General features: G+C 40.5%; 1 protein-coding gene across 2 annotated transcripts in view; it reads left to right on the top strand.

The window, feature by feature from the left end:
* The first annotated feature begins 1,101 nt into the window (after nucleotides 1–1,101).
* rims4 (regulating synaptic membrane exocytosis 4) overlaps nucleotides 1,102–14,689 on the top strand; it is a 51,278-nt gene continuing 37,690 nt past the window's right edge. Inside the window, exons 1-3 of one of the 2 annotated variants that reach the window (XM_018678232.2) lie at nucleotides 1,102–1,242; nucleotides 4,163–4,241; nucleotides 5,980–7,229. In XM_018678232.2, the coding sequence (XP_018533748.1) occupies nucleotides 7,133–7,229 (97 nt within the window). In that variant the 5' untranslated portion in view covers nucleotides 1,102–1,242; nucleotides 4,163–4,241; nucleotides 5,980–7,132. Of the gene's footprint in view, nucleotides 1,243–4,162; nucleotides 4,242–5,843; nucleotides 7,230–14,689 lie in introns of those variants that run through there. The other variant, XM_018678231.2, reaches the window with a different exon arrangement.

The raw sequence follows: 14,689 nt of genomic DNA, 5'->3' as shown, positions 1-14,689 counted from the left end.
AGGACTTTAACACTGAGGATCACTATTTGACACAGAAACAAAATTCTTCCCTAAAACAAGTCACTGTTGTGCCTAAATCTAATGAAAGTCAACCACATTGTTGTCACATCATAAAATGTATTTTCAGCAGTGATTTGTTACAGTGTCAGCATCAGGTCAGATAATTCTTACCTGTGTCGTTGCAGAGGGCAGTTACAGATACCATATTGTCTTGTTTAATGTGGAGGACTTGTTGAATTTGGCTCAGCAGCTTCAGGCATGGCAGTCTGTTTACTGGATGGTGAAATCTGCCTTCATGATCTCTCAACTTACCTGAAGGAATACTGTGACATTTGCCATCAAAATAAATGTCAGTCTTGCTGCTCTCTGCCTCCTAGTTAATAAAAGAGAGCAGTGGTTTGACCTACTGTTCTTAGAACTTTGCCATCATGTGTTTCCTGATGTTGTACCGTAACGTATTAGTACAGCTCCAGGAAAAGTTGTGCTTTACATAACAGGGTGCAACGGGGATTTTGTAAGAGGAACAGAGGAATAACTGTTGAGCCATCATGGCTGAACATACGCCTACAATAACTCAAACTTCATCAACAGAGAACCACAGGACAAAGGTGTCACATCACATCATTAGATTGACAGGTGATGTCTGGGAACTGGAACTCAGAAACACAACAACAATTTGCTCTTAGACAGCGAGGATGGAAATAAAATCAGGAACCAAAAATTGCCAGCTAATTCAGGCAGTTTCTAATGATGTGTTTCAGAGTTTCATTTTGATGCTCGTGCCCTTTTCTGTTAGAAAAATAGATGTACAAAACTCCCGTTTATTTGTTTATTTAATTTTTCTTCATTTTAGTTACTGTAATTTATTTCCTCTTTAATATTGGTATATATGTATTGTCCAGTGTATGTTTAGTTTGTTGTATGAAATTATAGCTTAAATAAATAAAGTTTAAATAAAGTTTGGTTTAAAAAAAAGTTGCGACAGGCTCAACTTTATGAAAATATCTCCGCGTGCAGCGACAGCCGGGCGACAACCAATCACAATCATCATAACATCCGCGGGAAACGGAAGCACAAAGCATCCAGGTGAAGCAGAGAACGTCAATTAAGAGCTCAATGCTACTGACCGGCAGAACTACATCTTCTTTGACTACTACTACGGTCTAATAATGTCAGCTACTCTGTATCAGTGTGTGAACACACGGGAGCGCATTAGCATGGAAACAGAAAGTTACATTTGCGGTAAGTGTTTGTGTGTATGAGTATGTGTTTTTTAATGTGCTGCAGGTGAGCAGCTAATTAGCTAACTAGCCAGAAAGCTGCGCACTTTTCCGCGGTGAATGTTTGTTTGGTGACTTGTTCAACAAGCTTAAGTGCAGGACAAGATGTGTTCATGTTTTTAAGTTAGAAAAGAGACTTTAGCAAGAAAGCTAACGTGGGTTGTTGTTCAAAGACTGTGGCTCTTGTGCTAAATGTGATATATGATGTTCAAATATAATCTACATAGTTCAAAGAACTAAGAGGTTTCTGAGGCATCAATGCTGTGATATGGGATGCTATCAGAAAAAACAAAAAAATATAGTTAAATATATATTAAATAGTTTAATTTATTCATTTAAGAATGAAAATCTGACAAAGAAACAAAGAGACAAATAGAGAAATGGACCAGGATGATGGTCGACAGATACGTGGAAACAGTAAAATGACTGACAGACAAATAGACTGGTAAAGAGACACAAGCAGACAACTAAAGACAGCTGACGATAGCAGCAGAAAGACAAATGGTAACGCAGAGAGAGAGACAGAGGGTCTGACAGAAGAGCAGATGGAGGAAAAAAGGCAGGGACTGCAGAGAGACAGGCAGTGACATGAAAAAGGCGGAGACAGAGAGGCTGAGGCAGGTACTTGTAGTAAAAGGTCAATGCTCCTGTGATAAGGCGTGCTTGGACAGCATGCTCACAGCGAGCAGGCGAGCGCTTGTCAACACGATGGCGGTGCACTTCACTGGCCACGGTACACTCAGCAGAGTGCACAAGGACGGAAGCATCGTAGTGTAAAGAGCCTTTTATAAGACATCGGCAGGTTGCTGACTGAAAGTAACACAGACGTGAGCAGAGTCTTGAATTATGACATCCATGATGTAAGAGGGCCAGTCAGTAAAACTTCTTACTGTCCCAGAGCAACAAAAAAATTATGATGTATCTGCACAGGGTTGATAAGGTTGTTTATCATCAATTACAGGATTCATTTGCTGCTGAGTCTCTTGCAGAGTGTATGAAAAGTGAACACCAGCTGACGTTGAGAGTGCAGAGAGGACAGCTGTACATTAGTGAATGATGCAAGATACCTCAGTGGTGAAGTTTTGTTGTGCGTCAAAGTGAAAAGCAAAAGAAAACAGCAACAACAAAAAAGGAAAATCAGACAGACAAAGCTGGATTAATGTTGTAATATTTAGCAAGCAGAGGTAAGGAAGTATGATGAGACTCTTTTTACATAAAGTGGCCTCTCAGTAAGAACAAGTGAGTCACCAACGGAAACAGCCTCTGTGCTTCCATCTAAATTTAAAGTTTAAAGTTAAAAGAATTCATCAACAACAAGACTTTGACAGAGGAAGCAGACAAATGAATTATGATTCTGGGAGAACTAAACATAGTGAAATCAATAAAGTGGCGTCGGTGCAAAGTAAATCCTGATACACTTCCTGGACCAGTTTTAGGCTTTATGTATGGCAGTGTTTGTACATTGCTCAGTCCAATGTTCGCTCCAGACTGAAATATGTCAACAATTGCTCGATGAATGGCCATGAAACGTTTGTACAGACATTCAAGCTTCCCAGAGGTTGTAACCTTTTGAATTTGGCAAGTATCTCAATATTCAGTTAATGGATTGGCACACCGTTTTGTCCAGAGACATTCATGATTCCTAGATGACAAAACCTGTGATCCCCTGACTTTTCTCCACTACCAACACACAGATCCAAGATTGTAAACATGTAAGCAAGCTGGTGTTAGAGCTGGTGATTATTTGAAGAATTCACAGTAAGTAAGTGGGCCTGTTCCTGTTCTAGAGACTGGTTAGGGAGGATATATAATTCAGTTAATGGTATCAAATATTATCGGTCATTTACCGCTCATTTATTCCTTACACATTTACTGATTTTTATTTATAACTGGATTCACATACAGGGACTCCAACCAGTGTAACTGTTGCACATCTGGAAGTTTTAGGATCATACCTGTAGAAATAATCATTAGCACATAGTTAATAAAATTAGCTCTAACACTGCCAGCCATTGTTAAGAAGCATTTAATGTTGTGAGGCTGCAGATCAGAACAGAGGAAAACCTGCTAAGGACAAGGAGGGGACACTGTTCTTCCAGAGCAACTTACACTTTATTTCTGGTGGCAGATAGTGGAAGGACTGAAAGGCAGACAAAGACATTACTTCTAATATTAATAAATTATAGTAAAAGTAATGGCCAAAGGTAAAGAAGTAAAGAAGTGGTAAGGAAGAACTGTGGTTTTTAAGCATTTAGTTAGACAGGAGCCACAAAGTATCTCCACCATGCTGACGTTCCAAAATTAATTAACAACATAAAATTCACTTTCAGCAAAGAGCTTATTCTCCAAAAAGTTTGTATTCTTCTATACTCAGTGTGTTTACAGGAGCTGGTCATGAAGACGAAGATGAAAAGATTAGAGTTGCCAGTTCTGACATTTTCATAAATGTACTGTGATGTATTAGTGCCCTGCTGTTCTCTGACCAATCATTTGTCTGGCTGACATTGTGGAATGAACTCTGCTGTTGTATGCAAAAACAACTTGATCATTTCTGCCAACTGTTGCCTCTGTGTGTGTGTGTGTGTGTTTGTCTGTATGTCTGTGAGTGTGTGTGTCTGTATTTGTGCACATTTTGTTTGTGTATTGTTTCCATTTATATGTTGTGTGATTACATGTGCAAAAACATGATTCACCATGTGTTTGACTGCATGTGTGCACGTGTATTTCTTGAACTATGCGGTGTGTCTGTTTGTTTTGATTGTGTGTGTGTGTGTGTCCCCTATGGCTTCTATCTATGGAAGCAGAGAGATGAATGGAGCCCTGCGAAGCACCGTTGATTACACAGCCAATCTCCTCCCTGCTTCTTTTTCTCTGCTCCACAGAAAGCAGGAAATAGTGGAACAGAAGGAGAAGAGTACACAGTGCAAGGACGAAGACAGGCAGAGAATAAGGAAAGAAGAGGTGAGAAAGACAGAGGAATAAAAGGCTGTTAAGAATAAAATGAGGGTAAAAGAACACAGTCAGACAGAGACTCGTAAATACAAGCAGAGATGAAAGATAAAAGAGGAATGTATTCTACAGAAGAGCACTGATCAGCTGGTCAGTAACAATCAAGCTGCAGGATCTTTCCAAATCGAGTGCAAAGTTCATTTTCACCAGTCAGAATTGAGTGCTCTCTTATAGCCATTTGGGAGCTGTATTTACTGTCTTCACTTATTGCGAATTCAAAGTGATATCGCTTCCTGCAGCTCCTCTTTCACAATAAAAGCTTTGCTTTCTCATAGAAGCTTCTGTTGTGAAGCAACAATATGAAATGCAATGCATTTGTCCCTGCAGGTTAGCACCATTTGTTGCTCTCCACTATAATGTTGTGTACACAAAAGGAGGTGGACATTTTCAGTTTTTTTTTAGTAGATATGTTTAACATATCACACAGAGGGACAGGCCACAGTGACCCCATGCCCAGAGTATTTTTCTTCTACCCCACAAATGAAGCATATCCAAAGGCAACCAAATCACACAAATCTCCTGTTGTCTTTATGTTGTGAACTTTTAAATAATAGTCTTTGAAGTTTCAGTTGATCCTGTTACACCCTTGGTAACTGGGAATATTAGAATGTGCAATTTAATCCTACTGCAAACTCACAGCCAAACAAACCCTCATTGTTTTAATAAAGAAGTCGCTCATAAATAACCACAATCGGATTTCACACTGCGTATGGCATGAGTAGTTTTTCACACACCAGCAGGACGCAGTAAAAGCAGTTGGAACGTGTGCAGCCTATTGCCGGTAATTCTTTGTCTAACCATAACTCTGTGGCTCCTTCTTGTTTCATTACTCCTTGCAATATTTAAAACTGACCCACTGTCAAAAAATGACTGTGTTGTTTTGTAGACACATGTTTCATGAACAGTTGCTGTTGGTGCTAATCTCTGAGACAAATACACTGCGTTTCCTGTGAGTGCTTCACTGTAAAAGCAGCCTCTTGTTTTGCCAGTTGAATGCTTGAATGCTCATGGTTGCTCATGGCATGGTGTGAGCATACTAACTCCAAGAGAAATATTGTTGTTAAAGTATCCTTTTCTCTTGTATTGCAGTTGTTCACATTTGAAGTTGTGTCTTTAGGGCTGGTGTTAGGATGGAGTTTAGGATGTTTCATTTCATATTATGCCCTAGTTTCCTCTTGACAAAATACAACAATAATCATATTTGCTGTCAGATATTCTGCATCAAGAAAGATTTTGAGAGAGCCATTGTTCAGCATTGAACACATCTCTCTCTTTAGGTTATAATTCATGATCTTTGCTTGGAGAAGGTTGGTGGTCACTGATACCGAGAGACACAAGGAGGTGGAGAGAAAAAGAGAGAGAGAGAGAGACAGAGGGAGAGAGACATTGTAAACTTGTCCTGCTCTGCATCGTCTCCACTGCCCCTAAGCCACACCCATATTCCCTCATCCATGTTTTGATTGGTCGGGCTGCCAGCAACAGTCTGCTCTCCATCCCCTCTGTCCTCCCTCCTCCCTCTCTCTCTCTCTCCTTCCCCTCCCTTTCCCCCCCTCGCTCTCTCTCTCACTCTCCACGCAGCTCGCCAGTGAATGAGTCGAGTCAGACACAAGCTGTTAAACAGTACAGCCTCTCTCTCTCTCTCTTTCTCTCTCATCATCTCTTGCTCTCTCTCTGTCCTTTCCCGTCTCAGGAGCAGACAGTCAGTGGAGCATCGGCACGGCGGCAGAGGACAGAGGAGAGAGGAAGACAGCAAACCTCGCTGACAGCAACACAACATTAAGAACATTTACAGCGCCAACCAGCAGAGCATTATCTGAAATACAGTTCAAAGCAAAGAAGAAGCAACAGATTGCCCTCAGTTGCAATTGTTGCTGCAACTGATGCCCTCCTGGCCGATCTGGGCTTGGAAACGAAGCAGATTTTCAGCAGCTCCTGCAGCTGGCGTCTCCTGGGTTTTGTGAAAGTCAGTTTCTCTAAGTGGCAGAAATGCTCTTGCTGTGTCAAAGCACGAGGGAATGACAATGCTGTGTGACAGAGACGAAAGGCTTTGATTTAGACGGAAAGCAACACGTTTCATGCTGGGCGTCAACATCACCTTCACCACCACCACCAGCGTCTCCTCCCATCTTCCTTCCCTCACTAGGATCTGAAGAAGACCAGGCATCCGAGCTGTGAATGCACAAACAGGAGGAGGATGTCAGATTGACATGCAGAGTGCAGAGTTCAGGGAGTTTTGCCTCAAAAACAAGAAGAGCAAGATAAGGTTTTATCAGTGTGAAGACGCAGGTGAGATTCACCACTAGACATCAGCAAGTCCATCAGACAATCACCTGGACTTCTGAGGACAAGAAAGGGATGAAGAGGAGGATGTACACAAGCATCTGCCTGAGAGCCGGAACAAAACTAGAATCCAAAAACTAGAGGAGAGATGACTGGAAGAGAGAGAGATAACTCTGCTACACAAAGCCATAGATAGATATTCAGCTAAGAAACAGTGTCAACAATATAGATCAAAAGTGTGCAACCTACAGAGACATATCTTGCTTCACATTTTTTATTTCTAGGATGATTTTGCACCACCGGAGTTTGCATCTTATCTGACAAACAAAGAGCAACATCAGAATCTTTCTTGCCGCCACTTGCTGCGAGTAAGTTCATGCACCGATTTCAGTCGGTGTGAGCATCTTGGGGTTCTTGCTTGACTCTTCTTTTCGGGGTGAGGTGGATCTGCCGTGGGGGGCAGCTGACAGCTATCCAAGACGCCGCGAGCCGTACTCCGCGTGAAGAATGCCCAGCCGCGCTTGGCCAAGCCGGCCGACCCGGGCCCGACGGCGGGCCTCTACATGGAGAGATCGCAGAGCCGCATCAGCCTGTCGGCGTCCTTTGAGGCCCTCGCCATCTACTTCCCCTGCATGAACTCCTTCGATGAGGATGATGGGGGTGAGTGGAAATGACACACACACACACACACACAACCACAACAAGATTGGGGAGCCATACATAAAACATGGGACCCAAGACACATGTTATTTGTCACCTCTCTGATGTTTCCATCTACATGTCAGGCAGCGTATGATGTAAATCTATTGTGACTCAGAGGACACTCATTAGGTAAATTGCTTTACAACACACATATGTCCTCAAAAACGTGTATGTGGTTTATCATGGCTGATTTTTCCAATATCCAATATTTACATTTTTATTTGATAATATGATGTTTGATCCACTATAACTATAAGCTGATTAACAGATGAATCAACCTGCAGAAAATTAATTGTCAGTGGTTTTGATAGTGGCTGGAAGATTCTCTGGCTCCAGCCTCTGAAATGCAGTGATTTGCTTCTTTTCTCTATTTTATATTTTTTTATTTTATTCAGTAAAATGAATATCTATGGATATTTTGACTGTTGGCTGGACAGAACAAGACAGCTGAAGATATCATCTTGGAGTTTGGAAATCTGTGATCATTTCTCAGTTCTGAGATTTATGAAGTAAATGATTCATCTGTTGACAATGGAAAGATGAAACTGAAAATATATGTTAGTCGCTAACACTGACGATACAGATATGACCGATAAACTGTGGCAAAAAAAAAAAGCCAAAGTCGCATGGCACATGTCCGCTGAGCTGATAATGTTTGCATGTAATTAAATGCACCAATGTATGTGAGTGTGTGTGTGTGTGTGTGTATGAGTGTATCCAATATCTAATCTACGTGGTTGCATGCCATTGTACATGTGTTCATGCAAATGTGTGGTCATATAGATCTATCGAGCTATCAATCTATCGATCAGTAAAACAATGGTAAAATTAGACCAAGATTAGTCTGCATCTTGTGTGTGAGACCGAGCCTTGCACACCTGTGCAGTTATGTCAGCTTATCTATGATGAGATTGTCAGTAGGATGAACTATTTCCACAAATCAAATACATCAGATGATGTAATGTATTTTGCTCTGAAGTGGTATTATTGCTACATTACTTCTGATCTCCTTTTGCTGTAGTCCAGTTTTGTCTGCTCGAATTGTAGTGGGCTGGATTGCCTTTCTCATGCAAACAGGAAGTAAATGATAAATGTATTCTGTATACACAGAAAAGTACCTCTGGAAAAATAACAAATTTTGATAAGAATGCGTTTTAACATAAGTTAGTGCTAAATAGGTCACAGATGTCCTGTTTAAAACTCTCCAAAATGCAGTTAGCACAGTGTATAGACAACTTGGGGGCTGGTACTGCTAATAACGCTAACCTGGACTCACAGCGAGGCAAGAGGTGAAGAATTAGCTGATTTTTTAAACCTCTCATCTTGTTGCAGTGATGTAGAAGTGTACTGCAGGGTGAGTCAGTACACTGTGACATCACTGATGGGTGTGGTTACAGGCACATGTGTGACCACATGGTGCAGTAGAGTTGAAACTTTCAGCCAGAGACCACAACATAACAGACTGTGCACACGAAACAAAGCAGCAAATAAATTCTGAAATAAACTGCCTCAGTTACAGAAGCTAGTAGAACAAACGGTTTGCTTATAGGCTTGGCACAAGAGAGCATCCAAAATGGCCACCAGGGCTGGACTACAAACTGGGGCAAAGTGGGCAACTATATTATTTGTGGGCATGTCGTATAGATGGTCCCTTATTCAACTTCTAGTTTTAAATGGTAATCTGTGAAGCTTTGGACCCTTGGTAGCACCATGGAGCATTTTTTCTGTGACTGAGGCACAATGTTCCACTGATCTACATGTGGTGGTAATGTGCCAAGATATACAGCAGTGCACTGGCAGACAGGAAAGAAGACGGCTGTAAACAATGCAGGTTTCAGTTTTAGTGAATGGTTTATGAGGGAAGAAATGCATTCATCTTGTTTTTTGGACAGATTACACACAATTTGTTCTGGATGTAAACATACTGAATGTAAACACACTGAATGTAAACATAACTTTTGTTGTTTATGACAAAACTCAGCAGAGTAGCTTTAGCAGCTTTGAGAGCAGTATTTCATCTTATATGATGCATATAACATTATGGTGATATTCCACCATATGAGTACTGTTATAGTGGACATTTACGGGAATTCAGAGGCAACACATTGCACAGGGGTCAGTAGAGGTCAAATAACCATTTTTGTCCAGGGTCATCTCATATGTAAAATCAAGCATGGCCACCAGAGTTGTATAGACTATCTTCATCTTTGAGAATATTCTTTACTGGGATTCTAAAAATGTACATGCTTCTGTTGTATCACCAACATGTTCATAATAAAGTAAAAAAAAAAAAAAAAAAAAAAACCAGGACAGACAATGGCTGCAGTGTGTTCTGCAGTTTCTAATACACTTCTTTTTCACACAGTTAGAACTTGTCAGAACAGTTTGTGCATGACCAAATAGTCTGCTTGGTTGAAACCACCTGTTGTAATTATTTACATAGTAAATCACAGTAATTTTCAATTTAAGAGTCGCAGTGGCTCAGTCTAACTAAACCATTTGGCCAAACCTCTAAGAAGGCAGCTCATTTTTAGCAATATCTTGTACCCCTCTTACACCTGCTGCTTCTCAGCAACGCTCATGATTGTGGGCATCTAATTGCTTTTGTGCAATCTCATTCTCAGTGAGACACAAAGCTGAAAAAGAGAAGAATCTGAGTGAAAACAGTGAAGATGATTGTGATTGTCATCTGTTTTTCAGACAGAAGAATTGACCAATTGACCAAATGTGTTAGCAGATCATGTGTCCTGCACTCTCATGTGTGGCCCTGTAACGATCACAGATAACACTGCTGCACACAGGAATACAATCAGTTTTAATTGTGCTGATGAAAGTCAGTATCTTGCCTGTGCCATTAAAGCTAATCCCCCTCAGACATTGTGGACTTAGTGTCCTCAGGGTTAGGGTGCTCCTAAACCCCAGGTCAGCAGCTCCACAATCTTTAAGTTTCACTCAGTTTTATATAAGTTGAGAGAGAGTGTTATAGCACCAACCACAAATGAACTGCACCCTGCCCTGTTTGCGTCCAGCTGGGGACCTCTGTTGCATATCCAGTGGCCACATTTGCTAATATAGTTCTAGGTTGATTTCCTGACATTTTTCATGTTTTACAAGAAGCTCATTTCAATGCTTTATAGTTGCACTTCAGACAATTTAATTACTGTACAACCCCACATCATCCTGTATTTTATTGCCTCAGTCGTGAATATTAACAGCAGTAGGCCCATCTCTATTTCTCTCTCTTATTTAATTACAAACAATGTGTTTAAGATAAAGTCAGTGATGGAGATAAGATAACTTTGGTGATCATTTAGCTTAACTCCACCAGAGCTACTAGCATGGCTGTAGACTCTTGTTAAATGGGACATCATATATACTTAACTTCATTTTGATATTACTTCACTTGATTTTGTTTTTACTATTTTCCTTGTAAGATTCATGACATCTTAAAGAGCCAGTAATTTGAGTTTATCTGTGTTTGTGCTTCTCTAAGCAAATAATTACAAAGTGTCAGTGTTCATAAAGCAACAAAATGCATTTTAGAACTTAACAAATCCTAGAAAATTGGATCCCAGTGATGTTAAGGCATTTTAGGGTAAACCACACAAGATGGACTCTCATGCACATAACAATCCTTGCCAAAGCTAATTCACACTGTCACTGGCTTCCAGTGTGTGTGTTTACTGATGCCAACCAAAAAACAAAAACAGTCTGATAGAGGGCGACATGCTGAGTACATCACCTGCATGAAAGTGTGAATAATCTTTTTATACACTTGGGATTTCAACCTGTCGATGCCATTTTGTTCTTCTGGGCGTGTCCACAGAAAGTGGGAATCAGTATCAGAACTGAAACACACAGTTCACACACTCATGTGCTGGTGTGAGCACTGTTCAGGCTTTCACTAACAAAAACCACACCTGTAGGTATTCCCATGTCTGTACACACACATTTATACAACCCATTTGTGATTGTAAGTGCACATGTACCCACACAAATTCAAACGTATGTCTCCAGACACACACACACACACACACACAGATATGAAAGCAGTGTGTGAGGTAATCAGAGCGGAGCGGTAGGCCGTGGTTTGTGGCTCTCAGTCTAATTAAATGCTAATATGGCTGCTGATTGTGGCTGACTGCAGCTAAATAGAGGCCTGATTGCAGGTTAATTCTCTCTCTCTCTCCCTTTTTGTCTCATTGTCTCTCTGTCGGGCTTTTAACTCTCTCGGTCCACTTCTCACTCTGTGGTTTAACAATCCTGTTTGCAGGCTAACTCTGTCTTCCCACCTTAAATTGCCAATTAATCGCTTTTCCTGTTCATGTCTGTCTCTTTCTTTCCTCTCTTCTTGCTCCCTGTGTTTCATTTTTCTTCTCTCTTCCTGCACTTTTACTGGCAGGACAGGAAGGAAGGTCTGTTCCCTCAGTAGTAAAACATCAAGACAAGTAATAAAAATAGAAAGTAGAACCTGTCTGGACAGCAACAGCCCCTCACTGTTGTTTATATATGTTTAGCACATATACTTTGGATTTGAATAGGTTTTGAAGACCTGGACATTACACATTCCCACTATGTGGTTATGAATCGAAAAAGGACTGCAATGGTGGGGACCTGTTGCTACAGGGGCAGGTGAGATGATGAAATATGAATATGGCCTGATCTAGATCCTGTAAATCTGCAAAAGCATGGTAGGCATTGGGGTAAATTTTTTTTTGATGAATTGTACCCTCAGAACTAGTCTGTGGCTGCTGCCAAGAAAGAAAAATGAATCATATGAACAACTTATAAAATATTTTCAGTAGATCAGTAAATAAACTGCCAAGTAGCTCACGCTCAGTAATCTTTTTCGTTGCGTTTGCTGAGATAATAGCAATGAATTTAAACTGTAAAAGTGTATAGCCTTTTTAAAATACAAGTACCCACTAAACTAAGTTAGGAGAGGTGAGTTTAGCTATTTTTTCCTGCCACTGTCTCTCTGGTAGAATGAAATTAATCCCAACTTCTCCTCACATCCTTCTCTCCCTGACCTGAATTTCAGTTGGCTGTTTTTTCATTCATCTCACAGATGATCAGCAGACAGAACAGACACACACACAAACACACACATAAACACACACTCCTATGTATGTGTTATGTAGCAGCTCAGGTGTCAGATTTCACTGCTCTTGGTGACAGACTGACAGCTGAGGTGATCCTCCTGAATTACAGAGTAAATGTAAGACATGAATATTAAATGTACACTCGGCCGCTCATCGATCTGTCTGTCTCCATCATCTGTCTGACTCAATACAACATCAACAGTTCTCACTCTTCATAAAGGAGAAATCCCCTTAAAGTCAAAGTGTTTACAGTAATGTAGTGTATACTGTCCTTCAAATCTTATCATCTTCCACCTCTGGGGATGTTTTCCCAGAAGGGTTCTTGACAACTCCCAGACAACAAGTGTCCACTTGTTGCAGGCAACTGCGGTATTTTACATGAAAAGGGATGAGGGTGATAGTTATAACGAGAGGTCTTCCAGTTTCAGAAGTGTGTCTGATATTCAACCAGCTGCTGCATTTTATTCTGACTTGTTTCCTCCCTCAGCTCTATGCATTTCACCGCTAAGTGTCCCATTCACCAAAGCTTGTGATTCACAGAACTGCTGCCATAAGCAGTATGACCAAACTGTAGGGTTGTAGTAGTACTGTGGGACTGTATGTACAGTGGTGGGGAGAGAGAATTGCATGTAGTGTGTGCAAGTTGCTGAAGAAAAGCTAGCCAGTGGGAGTGCTGACTAATTCAAACTGACTGCAGATGCAATAATCTATACTTTATCTGTATAAGTAATTTAAGTACTTGTTGAAGAGTTGTTCACAATGATTTATGTGGTTTAGTGACTCCTGGCTTGCTCAGACTTAATGTACAATGATGTAATATACTTACTGTAGTAACTATACTTTACACTTCTGCACGCTACTGATATTTTCTATAATCTAATTCTAGATGTGTCTTTGTCATTGATGATATTGATGATAACAAATACATCATGATGATGGTAACTACTGTGTACTGAACAAACTGTCTCAGCAAAGCAAAGGTACACTGGTAAAAGCTGTTTTTTAAAAAATGATAAGTGTTTTAGGGAGGATTTTTTTCCTTCTCAGCCTTCTTGTTCTTGTTCATTCTGCTCTTTCCATTAATCAGATGGAGAAAAAAATGTCTAATACAGATACAGAACAGGCGCTGCTTCTGCTGCTGCTCAGAGAGACTAATTGAGCCTATATTTCTTTGTGTGCTGCTGTAATTCTCTGCTTGTAGGGACCAAATGTTCTCACAAGAAGAGAAAATATTCCAAAGTGAGGATTTTTCTTCAGTCCCTCACTTCCTTAAGCAGCTAATTTAGGATAAAATTTCCAGTTTATGGTGAAGATTAGATGTAGGATTTTGTGATTTCATTCAGGTTAAAGGTAGAATTACACATTATAGGTTTCCATTTACATTATATTTGTTTCTGACTGTACTGTCTACTGTAATGAGACTCCTGCAGAATCCATTTTTCTCTTCAAAGCCTCAGAAACTCTTTACTTTTTAGTTGAGGAAGATATGAATGAGAGTCTCAGCTAAATATGTGTGTGAAGTATGATCATGCATCAGCTAGTATGACATCGAAGTAGCTGCTAATGTAATGAGATTCACTTATTGTGGGAGGAACTGGAACATTAGTCTTCAGTGAATCCAAGAGTAGAAAGAGAGCGAAGGGAAGCAAGGATGGGAGGATGGAGGGACAAATGTAAGCAGAGTAGGGACTGATGGATGGTGGAGCAGATGTGGAGGGAGTAGAGAAAGAAAGGAAGATGAAGAAAAAGACAGGAGGGAATGGAAAGAAGCAGAATTGGAATAGATATGGAAAGAAGCAAGAGGCATCAATCATACATCAGCCAGGGGTTGCGTGCATGGAGGATATGGAGATGGAGGGATAGGAAGGAAGAGTGATAGAGGTGAAAGAACAGGGGGAGGGAGGGAGAAAGTGAGAATTGAAAAATTAAAATGGTTCAGTAGATCTCTTTTTCCATCCCTGCTCATTATCCATTATATTCTTGTGTCTCTCCTCTTTTTCCTTCCTTCAGTCCTTTCCTCCCTCCTTTTATTCTCATCTTTCTGTCATCACTTTACCTCTCTGTCTTCCTGCTGTGAAATCACATGGAGGTCGAGCACAGGAAGGTGAGGAGAGACAAGGCGAAGACACAAAAAACAGGTTTCCAAGTCAAAGTTAATCTTATAACGCTGGCAGGTTTTTAATGAAAAAAATGTAGTGAAACAATTTCTATCCACATGAATGCTGTGAATATGGCTATAATAATATAAAGTGTGAAAAATGAGGCAGAGAGAGGCACGGAGCTGATGTCAAATACATTAGTTATAGAGAAGAAAGA

This window comes from Lates calcarifer, linkage group LG12, assembly GCF_001640805.2.
Source record: "Lates calcarifer isolate ASB-BC8 linkage group LG12, TLL_Latcal_v3, whole genome shotgun sequence".
NCBI classification, from domain to species: domain Eukaryota; kingdom Metazoa; phylum Chordata; class Actinopteri; family Centropomidae; genus Lates; species Lates calcarifer.
The sequence above is the reverse complement of the archived record's forward strand: the minus strand, read 5'-3'. Positions and strand labels throughout refer to the sequence as shown.